The sequence below is a fragment of the Spermophilus citellus genome, assembly GCF_964194105.1.
Source record: "Spermophilus citellus genome assembly, chromosome: 3".
Taxonomy (NCBI): domain Eukaryota; kingdom Metazoa; phylum Chordata; class Mammalia; order Rodentia; family Sciuridae; genus Spermophilus; species Spermophilus citellus.
The window spans coordinates 88,692,455-88,711,403 of record NC_138184.1 but is presented as its reverse complement, the minus strand read 5'-3'; the positions used below and the strand labels follow the sequence as shown (position 1 = coordinate 88,711,403).

Below are 18,949 nucleotides of genomic sequence, written 5' to 3'. Positions count from 1 at the left end.
AAATGTCTTAAAAATAACTGGCTAGAAGGCAAGGTTTATGAAGGGCTCGGACAGAGACCACCAAGGCTGGAGGTAGAGGGATGTTGTCAGATACCTTTCGCAAGGTGATTCTGCAGCTGCTCCCATGAGTGCCACTGGCCCCATCATCATTAAGATAATGTCAAGTTACGCCCTCCTTCCTGAGATGACACACTCCTCTGCTGCCGTCGTAGTGTCAGTTTGCGGTGGAAATGCCCACTCACTGTGGACAGCTGCCTTTGTGTCTTTCCCTCCCTCTCTTTTTTTCCCCCCATTGGTGACAGGAATTGAATCCAGGGGTGCTTTACTATGGAGCCATATCCCTAGCCTTTTAAAAAAATTTTTATTTTGAGACAGAGTTGCTGAGGCTGGCCTCAACTTCAGATCTTCTGCTTTAGCCACCTGAGTCCCTGGACTTATAGGCCTGAGTCACTATAGCTGAACATCTGACTTTTTTTTTTTTTTTAAATCAAATATTTTTTTAATTGTAGGTGGATACAATGCCTTTATTTTTATTTTTGAGAGAGAATTTTTAATATTTATGTTTCAGCTTTCGGTGGACACAACATCTTTGTTTGTATGTGGTGCTGAGGATTGAACCTGGGCCGCACGCATGCCAGGAGAGCGCGCTACCACTTGAGCCACATCCCCAGCCCTTATTTAAAAAAATTTTAAGAACATTTAGTTGTAGGTGGACATATTACCTTTATTTAATTTTTTATGTGGTACTGATGATCGATTCCAGTGCCTCACACGGGCCAGGCAAACACTGCCACTGAACCACAACCCCAGTCTCAAGTGTTTTTTTTTTTCTTTTCCTTAACACCAAAATTGAGATTGGTTGTACTGTTCTTATATCAAACTCCAAACATAATATGAAAATAATCCTAAATTAAGAGTACTTTATTGGCCTGGGAATATGGGTCAGTAGTAGAGCGCTCACCTAGCATATGTGAGGCTCTGGGTTTGATCCTCAGCACCACATAAAAATAAATAAATAAAATAAAGGTATTGTGTCCAAATACAACTAGAAAATATATATATATTAAAAAAAAAAAGTTCTGGAGGGAGGTGGAATTCCCTGTGCCATCCATCCTGAGCTGGGTGCCCTTGGGGAGCACACAGGAATACCTGCGTCAGGGTTGACAGGTGTAAAGCCTTCACGCTAGGCCAAATGTGCAGTAAACTAGAACTGATGTTGTTTGTATCATTATTTCACCATGGAATGAAAACAGGCTGGCCTAGAGTCACGTGGAAGAGCCTGTGACAAACTCAGGACCATAGGGAACAGGTGTGCTTAGCTTTTTCTCTTGGGACCATCGAGTCCTGATTCTGGAACATACCTTCTCACTTAAGCTGTCCCTCTCAGGTCCTGCTGATTTACAAAACAGTGAGGCACAGAGCCCAGACATCCATTTCTGGATTCTTTTATTTTTTATTTTCTTGTCCTGAGCCCCAGGCCTCATACATGCTATGCACAGGCTCTACCACTGAGCTGCAGCCCCAGCCCCCTGTTGCCTTAACCACTTCAGAGAAACCAAAAGGCAGGGAGCCAGTGGTAGGGGACTGGCTTCCAGCTTGATTACAGAACAAGCCATGAAATCTCAGGAGAACAAAGGAGAGAAGACAGGGACCCAGGGCTCAGATTCAGATACCTAGGCAAACTCCATACCTGATTCATAGGTAGCCATTTCATTTGCAAAGAAAGACACTTTTTCCAAGTAAGCTTGCATTCACTTTTGTCTTTTGGACGGGGGGCACAATTCAACCCACTACAGATGGGTTTTTAGGGGCAGGCACAAGATGGTTAGGCTGGAACAGAGGGAGGTGCCCAGAGAGCCAAGGTACATTAATACCTGGCACTGGCTCTTGCTGGCAGAGGGGCGGGTATCCCTGAGGCAGCTGGGTTCCCAGCTGCTCTCTCTTTTACCAGCCGGGTTGGTGCTGCTTTCCTGGGGCCTGCCTCTGCCTTGTTATCACAGTGGTGGTATTTTTAGTCACTGCATAGATGGAGTTTCTAATTATTAACACCCCACCCTGGGGAGCAGCGGGCCGAATCCATTTTTAACTAATTAAGCTCTTTGAGAGAAGTTGGCATAAGGGGGAGCCAAGGCCCAGCCATCCATGGTCTGTGGTTCTCTTCCATGGGTCAAACATGGGGCAGTTTCCGGCAGAGAGGGCCAGCCCTGGGCTTTTCCCAGCCTGAGGCTTGAAGGCTTAGGGGACTGAGCTGCAGGCAACCTGCCTGCTTGTACCATGCTTTCGAGAGCCCCAGGGAATGTATAAATTCAGGCAGAGCCTAGGGAAGCCAGTGGCTTTCCACAACAATCTATTTCTCAAAGACAAAATCTCCTATTAGGATACCCATCCCACATGTCACCTACAAAAGAAAATACTTCCCTGAGGGAAGAGCCGAGAGCGCCCCCTGGTGGCCACACAGGCCCACATGTGGAGAGAGGACTGTCTCCTTGAAGTACTTAGGGAGAATTCTACTCCAGGAGGAAGTTTAAAAAAATTTTTTTATATTATATATTTTATATATACACACACACAGACACACACATATGCATATATATACACACAAATATGTATATACATAAAAATAAATTATTATTGATCATTATTTATTAGTTATTATCCACACTTAATCCAGTAATAACTTTTTGTAACCAGACTTCCCTCTGCCTCTGTGCTTGTGAGTTACTGACTTCATCTCTGACACAGAAATCACAAGAAATTTTGAGACAATTCAAGTGGGAAACTCAAAGAATACAAGGCGAGTCAGCATTGTTTTCAGCCATACATTCGACTTACATTGGTTGATTTTTTTTTTTTTTTTTAATTAAATTTCAACCGGCTGGGCTTGTGGCTCAGTGGTAGAGTGCCTGCCTAGCATATGTGAGGTACTGGGTTTGATCCTCAGCAATACATAAAAATGAATAAGCATAATAAAGATATTGTGTCCATCTACTAAAATAAAAATATTTTTAAAAATTTTCAACATTTTAAAATACAGAGATTTTAAGTAAAACTCTAGATCTTTGGTTTCTTTGGAAAAAGATCAGAGATCCGGTGGGGCTTTCCTATCCATGGGAAGTGAGTAGGCTGGAATTTAGTAGACTGTGACTTTTTTTGTTTTTAATTTCTTGGTAGTTGTAGGTGGGAAGAAGGCCTTTATTGTATTTATTTATTTTTATGTAGAGCTAAGGATCGAACCCCTGCCTCAAGTGCTCTGCTGCGGAACTACAGCCCCAGCCCAGCCAGTGACTCCTTTAAATGGGGCACGTGGTCTCCAGTTTGGACAGGTTTCACCACTCTTTTTGTCTTAGTCCACGTACATCTTTCGCCTTACTGCCTGGATCCTGGAGGCCTTTGAGGTTTTCATCCTCTCTCCCCACTAGAGTCCAGGACAGGGCTAAGGGGACAGAAAGCCCAGTGGAAGTGTTGACCTCTCTCAGCCAGAGTGTACATAAGGAAGAGTCAAGGCTTTGACTAAACATGGGGCATCTTACGAATAAGCCTTTTCTTAAAGATTTTGCAGGGAAGGGGTGCTGTGGATTGAACCTAGGGCTTCCTGCATGTGAGGCAAGCACTCTACCACTGAGCCACATCTCCATCCGTTTTTAAAACTATTGAGACATGGCCTCTTAAGTTGTCCAACTTGTCCTTTGCAATCCTCCCAATTTGGCCTCCCAAGTATTAGTGGTTTGGTTTTGTTGTTGTTGTTGTTGTTCCTTTGTTTTGGTTGATAATTCCAAATTCTACCACCTCCTAGCTATGTGACCTTGGGCAAGTCACTTAACCTCTCTTGAAGTGGGGAGAATCAGTCTTGCCTCACAGATAGGATTACATTGTTATGCAGAGCAGGGATTTAAACAGCTCCTAAGAATGGTAATGAAATTATGGATGGCTTCACAGTTGATGTCAGTGTTCTATCCCTGGTGAGACTGTAGGAAGCATAAATTGCAGAACTTGACCCCCAGGTCTTCAGAGAGGACACCACCCCCGCCCACCCCCACCCCCAGATATTATAGTAACAATTCAACTAGTGAAGTATCATGTCCCTACCCTGTGCTTACTGCCCTCACCACTTTGTAAAAATTGTAGTAAGAACCATAATATTAAATTGGCCATCCTGACCACAGTCAGGTGGCAGCTCCATGGCCTTAAGTATGTTCCCTTTTTGTACAACTGAAATTGAAACTCTGTGTGCATGAAACATTGAGGCCTTACTCTGCATCTCCCTGGCCCCCGGCAACACCTTTCTGTACATTTGCCTTTCCAGGTCCTGCATGTAAGTAGAATCATAAAGCCTTGGTCCTTTTTTGTCTGTCCTCATGGTTCATCTAGGTTGAAGCACGGGTTAGAATTTTCCTTTTTTAGGCTGTTGTATGCTAGACCACATTTCATGTATCTATTCATCCACCACTGGAACCCCTTCTTTCTGGCTATTACGAATAGCCCTGCTCTGAACATAGGCTTCTCCCTACTCTTTTTAAAAAATTTTTATAAAATTTAATATAGGCTAAATGATATCGCCATTTGTGTGTGTGTGTGTGGGGGGGGGTACTAGGGATGAGCCCAGGGCCTCACGCATGCCAGGCAAATGTCCTAGAACTGACCTTCACCCCCCATACTTTTCTCCATCAGGATTCAGCCATGTTCCACCTTTTACTAGCTCTGTGGTCATGGACAGTTGTCTTCATCTATCTAAATATCTCAGTTTCCTCATCTATGACTTGGAAATGACAGTCCCTGTCCTAGAGTGGTCACAGGTGTCAAATGAGAGTGACATGAGACAGTTTTTATAGTCGTCTGAATAGAGAACATATTCAGAACTTCTTACTGTCATCATTTAGCAAAAGGTGCAGCCCTGTACCCCCAAGGCTCTCCCTGCACCCCTCTCACCTGGCCAGTCCAAGCCCCCTCTGAGTGGTGGACCACAGTGCAGATAGGACTTGGAAATGGCAAGTAAAAAGAGGTCCATTGCAGTACATTTAAAACCAAGAATTAGGCTGGGATGCAGCTCAGTGGTAGGGCATGCAGTGTGTGAGGCCCTGGGTTCCACCGCCAGCACCTAATAAAATAAATAAACAAACAAAAAATTGAAAAATAAAACCAATTAAAAGTGAACTGCCTGGGCTGGGGTTGTGGCTCAGAGGTAGAGTGCTCGCCTACCATGCGTGAGGCACTGGGTTCAATCCTCCGCACCACATAAAAATAAAATAAAGATATGGTATCCACCTATAACTAAAAAAATAAATATTAAAAAAAAGTGAACGGCCAGTTTTAAATATTGGTAATGAAATACTTCTCTCCCCAGGGATGGGTCATTCCACTATCGCAAACTTTTTGGTAGCCTTTTCTTTTACCAAGTGGGAGGACCATGCCGAAGTTGAACCATGTCTATTGGTGATTCCTTGGCAATGTATAGGTGGCCTCCTGTCTCTGCATGCTCCGCATGTGTAGCTTCAGCCTGTCTTGCATTGAAAATAGGATGGGGAGGAGAGACTAAGAAATAAAATATGGCCTGGGGTGGTGGCTCAGTGGTACCTGTGAGGCACTGGGTTCACATAAAAATAAATAAATAAAATAAAGGTACTGTGTCCATCTACAACTAATAAATATTTAAAACAATAAAAAATAAAATATACTAGTAAAAAATAGCACAAAAATACCATGTAACAGCTGTTTACATAGCATTTACATTGTATTAAGTATTAAAATAATCTAGAGATAATTTAAAGTATTGAGGGTGATGTTGAGCTGGGCATTATGGTACATGCCTGTAATACTAGTGCCTGGGGAGACTGAGGCAGGAGGATTGCAAATTTGAAGTCAGCGTGGGCAACTTAGCGAGACCCTATCGCAAAATAGAAAAATTTTTTTAAAAAAGGACTGGGAATGTAGCTCAGGGGTAGAGTGCCCCTGAGTTCATTCCCTAGTACCAAAAAATTAATACTCAAAGTCTGGGGGGATGGGTATAGGTTATATGCAAATGCTGCAACACTTTTTATATAGGAGTTGAACATTCATGGATTTTTCAAATTCATAGATTTTGGTATCCATGGGACATTTTGGAACCAGTCCTCATGGATACCAGGAGCAACTGTGTGTGGTCCTGGGGATTGAACCCAGAGAATCTTAACCTCTACGCCACATCCCCAGCCCATTTTATTTTTTAATTTTATAAGTTGCTGAGGGTCTTGCTCAGTTGCACAGGCTGACTGAACTTGCAATCTTCCTGCCTCAGCCTCCTGAGTCACTGGGAGTACAAGCGTGCCACAGTGCCTGGCACATATCCTCAGTTTTTACCTAATGTCCTTTTTTCTGTCCCAGGATCCCACTTGGGTTACCATCTTGAATTTAGTCTCCTTAGGCTTTTCTGAACTGTGATAGTTTCTCAGCCTTTCCTTGTTTTTGAAGACCTGGACTGTTTTGAGGAATACTGGTCAGTTTTTTCTTTTGAGATTTGTGGCTTGCTTTCTTTTAAATTTCACTTCCTGAAAGCTTACTGCAGTCATTGTGCCGGGCCATGGGTTCATACCAGTGAATCAAGCTTTCATGTCATTGATATTGACCAAGGGGCTTCAAGAAAGCTGCATGTGCCTGCGCTGGAATCTGAACTTAGACATCCAGACCAAGAGCCAACTCCCTCCACCAACGTGCTGTCGCGGCCTCCTATGGGAAGTGGAGGGAGTTCTTCGTGAGGGTCTGAGATGTTATTAAGCACATCTTGAAAAATGAGGAAACCAAATGACAATCGAGAAAATAGGACAGTAAATAAAGTAAATCAGAACTGAATTGGAGTCATTTCTGGTGAAGTGGATTAGAGAAAGTGAGTTAAAATGATCTTTGTCTGCATTTATCTTGGGTTCCTCTGTTATTCCTGTTAATTGCTCATTTGTGATTTATTCTGTTCTTAAATGTCCTAGTAGCACAATCTAGAATTCATGGCCTATAACAACAGGCCAGTGTCCTTACACATGTTTTATTAGGTGTGCTGTGGATTCTGCCACACATACCCACATTTCATGGGGCAGAAAGTTGGGTACCAGAAGGCAGGGTTCGGGGCCCTGCTCTTCCTTGCATGAGGTGGCATCCAAGTCTTTTGAACTTTTCTGGGTCCTGGTCATCTCAGCTGCAAGTTAGGGCTACCCAGTAGAATGGCATCTTACACCTGAAAGAGGTTCTAAAGTCAGTTGCACATAAGGCCAAAATCTGGTAGAATCAGTTACCTGTGCAGAACCTTAAAATTGCTAACAAAGGAATGGACACAGTGCCCTACATTGGAGACCCCTCCTGGTATGTCCAACACAGCCCACTTCTCTGCCAGCATTTGTCTGGGGGATTCCATCCTCAGTCTTTTTTTTTTTTTTTTTGGTACCAGAGATTAAACGCAGGGGCACATAACCAATGAGCCACTTCCCCAGCCCTTTTTAATTTTTAATTTTGAGATGGTCTCACTAAGTTGCTGAGGCTGACTTCGAACATGGGATCCTCCTGCCTCAGCCTCCTGAGCCACTGGAATTACAGGTGTGTACCACTGAACCCAGAGGATATTGTGTATTTTGTGGACTCCAGGGAACCCTGGTGACTTGGTTATTGCACAGTGGATGGTGGTAGATAGGCACTGATGTGTGTGTGTGTGTGTGTGTGTGTGTGTGTGTGTGTGGAGAGTTTTCAGTCTTCTGCTGGGTTAGGTCCAGCCTTCAGCCCCTTTCAAACACCGCCCCTCACCCTGGGCTAATACAGTTTCTTTGTTTGGCCACAGAATGTCCTGAAGGAACATGCAGATGATGACCCTAATCTGGCCATCACTGGTGTCCCTGTGGTCAGTTGGCCAAAGAAGACTCCAAAGGTAAGATGCAAACTGCTCACATTGGGGAGAACATTGTCCAATGCCTTTGACACCTTCTGTGAATGTTGGCATCTTTTTCAGGGGGCTCTTGGGAGAGAGCACCCCAATTATCATGAATTGAATGATTTCAGTGATATGTTTGTTCATCGCAAGTTTTTGTTTTCTGAAAGGACTTTTTCACCTAGCTATGAAAGCTGCAAGCAGTGCCCCCTGGTGGTCACCCAGATAATTGCGGGGAAGCAATGTCTCACTTTGTCTTTAAGTGGATTTTAATCTCTCTCATTCACTCTCTCCTTTACCTCTTTCTTTCCATCATCCCTTTTCGTCCAGCTGCTCCATGGACTGTTTTCCCTTCTTTTGAACATAATTTTTTTATCTTCATTTAACTGATCAGTGCTGCACATAAAAATGTCTAATCAAACAGGAAAGGATGAAGAGACTAGGAAGAATGATAACATTTACATCAATGAAACTTATTAGGAGCAAGTTGCTGCTGTCTACTCCTCTGCATTCTTTGTTTTATCTGGAATTCAGCAGGTCAGGGGGGTGATCATAGTGACTTTCATTTTACAGAAAAGGGAACTGAGGTTTAAAAAGGTAAAGTCACATATTGGGACAAGTCAGTGCTTGATGGTCGGTGGATGTCCATCTCAAAATCCACCATGCAGAGAAGACAATGACATATTGCTGTCCATCCCTCCAAAGGCCATGTGGGGTGGGTTGTGCATGGATGATTCCATCTACCATCCATCCAAATACACTCAGTTTGCCATTTTCTTGGGCAAGTTACATAAGCTTCCTGAACCTGTCTTTCCTCATGTGTAAGAAGAAGTTTAGGCTTAAATTTGTAATCCCAGCTACTTGGGAGGCTGGGGCAGGAGCATAGCCTGGGCAACTTAGTAAAGACCCTGTCTCAAATAGAATAAGAATTAGAATTAGAGGGGCTGGGGATGTGGCTCAAACGGTAGCTCGCTCGCCTGGCATGCGTGCGGCCCGGGTTCGATCCTCAGCACCACATACCAACAAAGATGTTGTGTCCGCCGAGAACTAAAATAAATAAATAAATAAATTCTCTCTCTCTCTCTCTCTCTCTCTCCCCCTTTCCTCTCTCTTTAAAAAAAAGAAATTTAATAAATATTTAAAAAATTCTCTCTCTCTCTCTCTCTCTCCTCTCTCACTCTCTCTTTAAAAAAAAAAAAGAATTAGAATAGGTTGGGGATGTAGCTCAATGTTAGGGTGCTTATGGGTTCAATCCCCAGTGCCAACAAATAAAAGTAAATAAGTGTGAATTTTATTTTTATTTAAAAATTTTTTTTAGTTGTAGATGGACACAATATCTTTATTTTATTTATTTATTTTTTTATGTGGTGCTAAGGATCGAACCCAGTGCCTCATGCATGCGAGGCAAGCATTCAACCCTTGAGCTACAACCCCAAGCCCAAGTGTGGGTTTTAGATAAACAAATAAGATAAAAAATTTTTTTAGTATAAGTATATCCCAAATGTTGCATGGGATATAACTATCTTCAAAACGATTACTCATTTACCTGGAATGTCATGACGTACACACTGTATTTTTAGTTGTTGAATCTGGTAACCCTAGTTGAAAAGGCAATATTTCTGATATATTGGTTCAACAAAAAAATGATTCATTTCTTCTGTTTCTTTTTATCTTTTTAAAACGTGGCTAAAAAAGTTGAGAAGTACAGACGTGGCTCACCTTATTTGTATCTCTTTTGGATAGTGCTTTTCTAGATGATTCACTTTTGTTTGATTATCTCCTTAGAGGGTATATTTCTGGGTGTGGAATTGCCTGGAAAGGAGCCCATTACTTGTGGGTGTGAGTTCTCTCTGAAGCTCAGCGGGACCTCATGTGGAGGTAGGAGTGGAAAGGGCTTCCCCTCTTACCAGCTTGTGGAGGTGCGCAGGGTTACAAAGCTGCCTTCCCCTGTGTGTGCAATAGCATATGCCGTTTATCAGACCACAAACAGCTTGCAGGCACAGCATCTTGAAACCAATGGGCTGGGCCATAGGTGTGTTGAATCTAAAGAGGAAAGCAAGGCTTTGCCTGTCCCTCCCACCCCGGTCCCTCCTAACTGGCAGTTGCTCCAGGAGGGGCACTATGGTGTGTGGAACACAAACCTGCCTTCATCCACTGTCAGAATTAATAAAGGGGCCCCAGTGGACCTCTGAATCACTTCAGGCAGACAACTGGCCCTATCTGGAGCTGAGACCTTAACCCACCCTCCAAGGGCTTTATAGGCATGAAAAACAAACACACAAACAAACCTCTTTTCCCTTTTCTCCAAAAGCTTAGGTCAGGAAGATGGCTTCTGGTGGCACAGACCTTCTCTGGGATACCTGGGGAGGGTGGGTTCTCAAACACTCAGTGGGCACAGTTCAGCCTGGCTGGTTGGTCAACGCTGCAGGGAGGATCAAGGGCTGGGTGGGGAAGAAGTGGTGGGAGGGAGGAGGGAGGACAGGGGGTGTCCAACAGCACTTTTTTTTTTAGTGTAATAAAACAGTGTTTTCTTGGCGCATTCAAAGATTTGTATGACCATTGCCATGATCTATGGTCATGTTTATACCCCCAAAAGAAACCTCATCAGTCGGGGCTGGGGGATGTAGCTCAGTGGTAGAGAGCCCTTGCCTGGGGTGTGTGAGGCCCCAAGTTCCACCCTCAGCACCACAAAGGAAAAGGGAACCTCATCAGTGCTCGGCCCCTCCCCCTTAGTCTCCTTCTACCTCTGATCTACTTTCTATTTTCATTCATGGGTTTGCCTGTGGTGCCCATTTCTTTTTTTTTTTTTTTTTTTTTTTAAGAGAGAGTGAGAGAGGGGAGAGAGAGAGAGAGAGAGAGAGAATTTTTAATATTTATTTTTTAGTTCTCGGCGGACACAACATCTTTGTTGGTATGTGGTGCTGAGGATCGAACCCGGGTCGCACGCATGCCAGGCAAGCGCGCTACCGCTTGAGCCACATCCCCAGCCCCGGTGCCCATTTCTTATAAGTGAACTTATGCAGGAGGTGACCTGTTGTATCTGACTGTTTTCATTTTGCCTAATGTTTTCGAGGTCTACCGTGATGAAGCATGGACTAGTCCTCCTCCTTCTATGGCCAAATAATATCCCATTGTATGGATAGACTATTTTGTTTTGTTTCTCTCTCTCTCTCTCTCTTTCTTTAATTTTTTTAGTTGTACATGGATACAATACCTTTATTTAGTTTTTCTTTCCTTTTTTTTTTTTTAATGTGATGCTGAGGATCGAACCCAGTGCCTCACATGTGGTAGGCAAGTGCTCTGCCACTGAGCCACAACCCCAGCCCTTTTGTTTTTGTCTTTCTTTGGAACCAGATGGAACCAGAGCCTCACCCGTGCTAGGCAACTTTACTACTGAGCTACACCTCCAGCCCAGCATCAAGTTTTAGATGCAGTTTTTAGATTTTCTTTATCTTTACAATGTGGGCAGGAGGTGGATAGTCTCAGCTGTGCAGTCCAGTCAAGGAGACCAAGGGGCTCAGAGAGGTTCAGGGGTATGCCTCAAGCCACACGGCTTGTGAGTAGTGAGGTGTTTGTCCCGATCTGCCTGTTTCTGCTGTGAGAACCTAATGAAAGGTGGTGGAGGCATGGGGAGGGGAAGGCATTATGTTTCTGCACTTCCTGGCTGGTGGGGTTAAAAAGTTAACAGGAAAGGAAGAAGTAACTGAACGACTGGCTGCCTGGGCCGCCCAGGGTCTCTGGGTTCCCAGGGTTGCAGTCTGCTTCCTCCCAATTTGATGCAGGTTGGGTTGAAAGATCAAGGGTGCTCCTTGAGGCTGCCCGGAGTGGGTTCTGCTCCTGGGTCGGGTTTCTTAACAAGTAATTAATGCCCAATGGTGATTAGCAAGAAATGCTTTGATCTCCCACCTTGCCTCCAGGAGAACAAAGCCCTTTTCTGGAACTGATTAGGCTCTGAGGTCATTTCTGATGCGGTGTCCTTCAAATCTGAGATGCCACCAAGTCACCATCCATCACCGTTCACCCGATTGGCTGTTTTCACGAATGGCGTTGGATTTGTTTTGATCTGTCTACACTCTAGCCGCTTCCTTTTATGACCAGGTGGCAGGATTTTTGGGGCCCTGTCTGTGACCCCAGAGGCAAAGGAAGGGAGCTGAGCTTATTTGAAGCCCGGCCTCTGACCTTGGCTTTATTAGCAAGCTGAACTGCTCCTCAGCCGGTCACTTCTCCTGGATCTTGCTGGATCTTTCCCAAAGGAGTAGACTGGGGAAGGAGAGGAGCTGGGCCAGGGCTGTGCTGGCAGGAGAGCCTATGGAGGCAGCTGGTTCTTAATCCGTCATCACCAGTGGCCAAAGCAGGTGCCACTTGAATTTAAATTATTGGCAGTTTTTCTGGAGCAAAGGAGCAGAGGGGTTGGGGTGTGTAGGACAAGTGCTCTGGCAGGGGATGTGGGGACAGCCCTCTTCAGTGGTTACTGGATCAGCTTTCTTATGGGGACATTGCAGGCTACAGGAGGAAGCGACACACCACCTGCTGCCCTGCCACCCATGGTTTTGGTATGTTTCTCTTCCCCTTCCTCTACAGTGGGGCAGGGAGATCTGGGAGGCCTGATCCAGCTGGGGTCCCTCAGATGTGACACGTGGCCTGTCCCAGAAGAGGAGGCACATCATTCAGTGTGAGGCCCCGTGTACTTCCTGTCTCACACGTGTCCTCCTCTCAATTCCTGTCACAGAGTCATTAAGTTGACAATGTACAGTTGAGGATGAGGAGGGGCAACTGTGGCAGTGGCTGCCCTTTCATGTCCCCTACTCAGGGTTCATCATTTCCTAGGAAGGCATGTGGTCTAATGATGACCAGTCCTTAGGCTGGTGGCATCCCCTTCACCTGGGGACCTTGTTTTAAAAATATAACTTCCTGCCAGACATGGTGGTGCATGCCTGTTATCCCAGTGGCTCAAGAGGATGAGACAGGAGGATTGCAAGTTCAAAGTCAGCCTCAGTAACAGCAAGGTGCTAAGCAACTCTGTGAGACCCTGTCTCTAAATAAAAATACAAAATAGGGCTGAGGATGTGACTCAGTGGTCCAGTGCCCTTGAGTTCAATCTCCAGTACCTCCCCCCACAAAAAAAATTAAAAATATAATTTCCTGGGATCTGCCCCGAACATTGTGATCCAGTAGATTTGAAGTGAGGCCTGGGAATCTGGACTTTCTAAAAGCTTCCAGGTCATTCTCATGCATAACCTGGATGTGCTTTGGGGTCAGATGCACCTGAGGATTGACTAATTATTCTAAAGGATAAGTCTCAACCCCAGTTTATTCATCTGTTAAAGGGGCTCATTGAGTGCTCCTGGCAGGATCCCTGTGAGATGCTGCCTGTGAAATGCTTCTGTAGTATCAGCCTACCATTGTAAAAAATTATACTGGTAGCTATTGTAATTTTTTAGAATTATGATTTATATGTAATCGGTAACCCTGAATCGGCCCCCCTCCAGCTCCCGACGGAAATAGAGAATACCAAAGGGAGGGCAAAGGGTGCAGAGACAGCTTGCATCCCTAGACTACAAATTGCCTGTACAAAACTTAATCTCAAGTGGGTACTTTGATGGCTTAATTTCTTTGAAATAGTTATGGCTGTGCTGAAGTGGATTGATGTTTCCTGGGAGGAGGGGACTGGTTTAAAAAAGCCATTTCTCCTTCATCCCTGCCACATTGGCCCAGCTGGAGAAGCCCCAGACCCTATAGCTTGTGCTTTAGCTTGTACCCCTGGGGCTTGAGGCGGGCAAGGCTACACGTTCTGCTATGGGGTCCAGGTAGGAGGAACGGGCATGAAGGGCCAGGGGTTTCGGGTGCCCTGTCCCTGCAGCCTCCAGGGATCTGGATAGGCCTTGTGAAAGTCTGTCAGGAGAGAGTGACTCTGACAGGGACAGTGTAGTTCAACATGAAGGGAAGAGACAGGTGACAGAAGTAGCTGGGCCATAACAGAGGAGCCCAAGAGGGCTAAGAAAGGCAGGCAAAGCAAGCCGACCCTGGCCAGGTGTGGTGAGGGGCTCCTGATCTGCAACCTGTAGGACTTTCACATATGAACATCAACCACAGAAAAACCCAGTTGAGAAGAAGTTGTCGGTGGTAAAGGGAGACTCCATGTGTCATCTTCCGTGAGGGTAACAGATACCTAGACTGTCGACTTAAAAAGAGGGAGAGTTTATTTGGCTCACAGTATTGGAGTTCCCAGGCCATGATCACTTGTCCCCATTGCTTTGAGCCCATGCTGAGGTAGTGCATCCTGGCCCAGGTGGAGCAAAGCTGTTCCCCTCGTGGCTGAAGTGGGAGAGAGAGAGGAAGGGGCCAGGTCTTAACATCCCCCTCAAGGGCACAGCCCCAGAAACCAGAAGACTGCCCACTAAACCCCACTTCTTTAAGTTTCCATCACCTTCTCAGAGTGCCACGCTGGGGACCAAGCCTCTAACCCATGGGCCATCAGGGGACATCCCTGAATCATGCTGTAGCATCCAAGTTCCTCAGGAGCTGAGACTCAGGTCTCCGGCAGTCGGTGTTGGCTCCAGGTCCAGATTTGTTAGTGAGAAACCATAGTATTTTGTACCTGCTGGCAAGTCTGCTGACCAGGGGCCCATCAATACCCTCTTCAGGCCCTTCTAAGGGGGGTGATCTGAAGCCAGAAAGTGGAAGTCTCTGGAGTCTCACAATATGTGTGAGACAGACGGAGGCAGGATGGGCGGTAGTTTTACCTGCCGACTCTCTGCAAGTGAGATTTCCAGCCTTGGGATCAGCAAGATTGGGGCGTACTTTCAAGTACAGTCAAGGCTCATCATTTATGGATTTTATATTTGTGAACTCACCTATTCCATAAAATTTATCTGTTGCCCCCAAACCAATATTCGGAGTGCTTTTGTGATCACTTGCAGACATGCACATGAGCCAGATGACAGGTGCATTGCAGCGGGGCTGAGCAGGCAGTGCTCTGCTTTCTGCTTGCAGGTCTCTTACTGTAAAGAAGTGTCCTTTTCCAGGTGTCTTATTTTTCAAAATTTTAGGGGTTTTTTTGTTGTTGTTTCTTTTTTGGTTGGTGATTTCGCTGTTCAAAATGCCCCTGGAGCTGTGGCGGTTGGTGTCTGTTGTTACCGAATGCAAGGAGGTTCTGCAGTGCAGAGAAGCTAGGTGTTCGATGAGCCTCCTTCAGGCACGGGTTGTGGCACTGTTGGTCCCAAGTTCAATGTAATGGATCAGCAATATATATTTAAAAGGCGCCTTCAAAGAGAAACACAAAAAACAAGGTGATACATTGATTGAGGAAAATGTTGGAACCAGAGACTGGAAGGCACCTAATTCTGTATCTTCCCTTGGAGTGACGGCCTGGTGTTCACTAATGCAGTGTTTGGAGTGATTTTAGAGAATGCAGCAGCCATGAGTTCAGAGAATCAGCTGTGATTCTTCATTGCTTGCCTTCCCAAATGGATGAGTGACTAGCCTTTACCTCTATACAGTCCTGGGTTAGGTATTGGATGAAGAAGATTTCCTTGTCCTCATGGAACTTAGAGTTTTTATGTCAGGCACACAAATAAGTACATAATTAGAAGGATTATACTCTGAAGAGATGACTTTTTATGAATTGTGATAAAGTATATGTTGCATAAAAGTTCCATTTTAAGCATTGTCAAGTGTGCACTTAGCTGGTGTTGACATTCACCGTGCTGTGCAGCTGTAACCACCAATGATGCACCGGATTCAAATGCTGGATCATTTCACACTTACTCCTGCTTCTTCCCTCCCCTGGGAGGGAAACTGAAACTTCTTAAAAACTAGCATAGAAAGGGCTGTAGCCCAGTGGGGGAGCACTCCTGAGTGGGGAAGATTGAGAACAGTTTGAAGTTGGGGCACCTGGGAGCAGTTGGCCAGTTAGGAGACTGTGGCTACAGGTCTGGACTGGTTTAGGGTGGTGGCAAGTGGTGATGAAGAGAATGGGTGCTGGCATATTGGGGGTGGATGGACAGGACCAGAGTTGATTTATTTTGCTCTTGGAAGTGTTCCATGGCTCCCCTGTGTTCCATTTACTGAGACAGGAGGTACTTGGGGGTTAGTGTCCTCATTTCTACCAGGAAACTCGAACATGGGATGATTTTCAACATCCTTAAGATGGAATGGCAGCTTTGCTTCCAGTCTCCTGTCTCCCAGCTTTCTATCTAAACTTTCCAAGTTTAGATCTGATCACGCCCTTGTTAGTTAGCCAGGGCCACCGTAGCAGAGTACCATAGACCATGTGGCTTAAATGACGGCAGTTCTAGGTGTCGACAGGGCTGGTTCCTGCTGAGGGCTGGGAGGGAAGATCTCCAGGCCGGCCCTTGCTTGGTCTGTGTTTGATCCTCACCTCCCTATGTGTCTGCATCACCTCCCCTCTGGATGCATCTTAGTCCTAATTATTAGTCCTCATAATATAAGGACTCCTGTCGTTGGGTTCTGATCACCCTGATGGAGGGTGATCATTTCACATCTGTGGAGTTGTCTGAGCACAGTCACCTTAAGCAGTTCCAGGGATTAGAATACACCATGGGAGTTTCTGAGGCTAACACAGTCATCCCTTAGCCTTGTTATTGAATCTCCATCTTCTTTAAAATCATATTTTGAGTCCCGGGCCTATCCTGGGGTGCCCACGTCACCAGCTGGAGCTTTACCTCAGGTGCTCAGGATTGCCTCTTGTCTTCCCTCCCATGCAGCAGAACCAGATTCTCCACAGTTTCCTTTTCCTTGCCCACCAACTATTCTTCTTCTCAAAAATATCCTCCTCCTTTCCCCATGAACAGATCCCTCCACTCCAGGCCCAGCCAAATTCCTCCTTCGCCTGCTCTGTGGGCTACAGCAAAGGGCTTCCCTGCCTTTGGCTTCTGGCTGAGTACAGCTAGTGGGCCGGAGGCACTACCAGGAGAGGGAAGGTAGGAGGAGATGGAGGGAAGTGTCCATTTTCCCAGTCTCCTTCCTGTAGGATCATTGCAGGTGGACTGTTTCCCACTGTGGAAGACCACAGCTTCTACCATGTGACCTGCTCAACTCTTCTGTTAACAGTTACGTTCTCTTTCTCATTGGGTAATGGCTCATCATTGTCCCTAGGCTTAGGGTGCATCTCCAGCTTCTGTTACACTCTCCTCCATGAGCATTAACCCTCTAATTCCTGCCAAGATCCTGATGAATAGATTTCCCCAATTTCTTTTCCCTTTCAATTTCCACATTCTCCTCTGTATGTTCACTGTCAACATAACCTGTCCTCAGTGTCCCCTAGCTTTTGAGGTTAGAGCTCTTCTTATGTATTTTTTTTCCTTATCCATTTTATATCCTATTAATGCAAGATTGCTTGCAGTGTAGCAAGGCCTGGGAGATATTTAAATGAATGAATGAACTCGATAGCACAATTTTCCTAGAGTTTTTAAAAGATGAAGTCAAACTCAGTCTCATCTCTGTTCTTTTTCTTTTTACCCCCTGAGTGCTGGGGATCGAACTTAGGGCTTTGTGTGTGCAAGGCAAGCCCTCTACCAACTGAGCTATAGCTCCAGCCCTCATCTCTGTTCTTTTTCCCACTGCTTCTGGATGCTTCTGTATCCTCTTTGGTGACTTAACTTACTCCATCCATACTTGAACTTTTGTGTCCTAGTCCCAGCCAGCTGCTAAAAGAACATTAATTGGAAGAGAAGTAAGAAGACATCTCTAACTTCCTAGCCCCTCTTGTCCCTCAAATTGAGGCATTTCCCTTTATCTTACTGGACTTGGAAAGATCTTATCGCTCCTGGGATTTTTTTCAGCCAACATTATTTGTTTGTTTTAGTACCATGTTATTGGAACTTCAAGATGGAGGTCAGCTGAAATAACCTATAATTAAAGTCTGTAACAAGGATTTCTTTTTTCTTTCTGATAACCTGCTCAGCTATCTGTGTTAATAATGCCAGGGACAGATTCTTGGAGAGCCACTGAGACACTGAATGTTTCTGCCTTTGAAGGAGTTATTAGAAAGCCTGCTGGCACTAGAGGTGATTATTTGCCATTACAAAGACCAGCCCTTTAGACTTTGGGGATGAGTCATCAGATGCCATCTATATTGCAAATAAGTTGTCATGAAGATGGGTATGTGTTTGGTCTCCTGATACCTTTAGATAATCCTCCCAATTTATGTGATGTAAAGACAAAAAGGGCAAGATTGGGTGAAGACAGGGGAGATTCAGATATTTGTTTTATGGTGCTGGGGCTGGAACCCCGGGCCTTGAGCGTGGTAAGCATGAGTGTGCCATTTCTGTGCTCTGCCACTGAACTGCACCCCCAGCCCCCAAATGTCTCACCTGATTTGGCTTCATTTATCAAAGATGGGGAAGATGAATGTGTTTGATGGAAGGAAGGAAGTGGGTGAGGAGTTATAGTGACTGTCAAACCTGCTGGGAATCGCTGAAAATATCAATGCAAATAACTCAGCAGCAAAGCATCAAGGAAGTTTCTGGGGAATCTCGTGCATAAAAGGAAGTTTTATTTTATTATTCATTTCTTTGCCATGTAGCTTCTTTTTTCTTTCATTTAGTTGATCAGACAAGGTGACAGAGCAGGTCTGGGAAGGAGCATGGGTGTTCTTAACTCATTTTTCTGGCAGGGGTACTATTATTTCTTTTTTATCACATTTTTGTAAATTGTGATGAAATACACATAATATAAACGTCTTTAGGTGCACAGTTCAGCCTCATTAAGTACATTGACATTGAACATTGACAGGTTCCATTTCCCAAGCGGAACCTCTGTCCCCATCACACCCTATTCCCCCACCCCATTCCCTGCCCACCATTCTACTTTCTGACCCTATGTGTTTGACAGCTCTGGTGACCCGTGTATAGGTGGACTCCTACAGCCATCTCCACTTCCCCTGGCTTATTTCATTCCCAAGGTTCCTCTACTTTGTAGCCTGTGACAGAGTTTCCGTTTTCAAGGCCGAATTCCACAGTTTGAATGCCTTGCGTGTGTGTAGGTACCGCATTTTGTTGATCAGTTCATCTGTCCGTGGACACTTGAGTCTCTTCTACCACAAACATC

General features: G+C 45.1%; 1 protein-coding gene across 13 annotated transcripts in view; it reads left to right on the top strand.

The window, feature by feature from the left end:
• Nucleotides 1–18,949, top strand: part of KDM2B (lysine demethylase 2B) — a 126,651-nt gene that overhangs the window by 69,239 nt on the left and 38,463 nt on the right. For all 13 annotated transcript variants that reach the window (XM_081285203.1, XM_081285202.1, XM_081285201.1 and 10 more), the window contains one exon: nt 7,793–7,879. In XM_081285203.1, the coding sequence (XP_081141329.1) occupies nt 7,793–7,879 (87 nt within the window). The remainder of the gene's footprint in view (nt 1–7,792; nt 7,880–18,949) is intronic.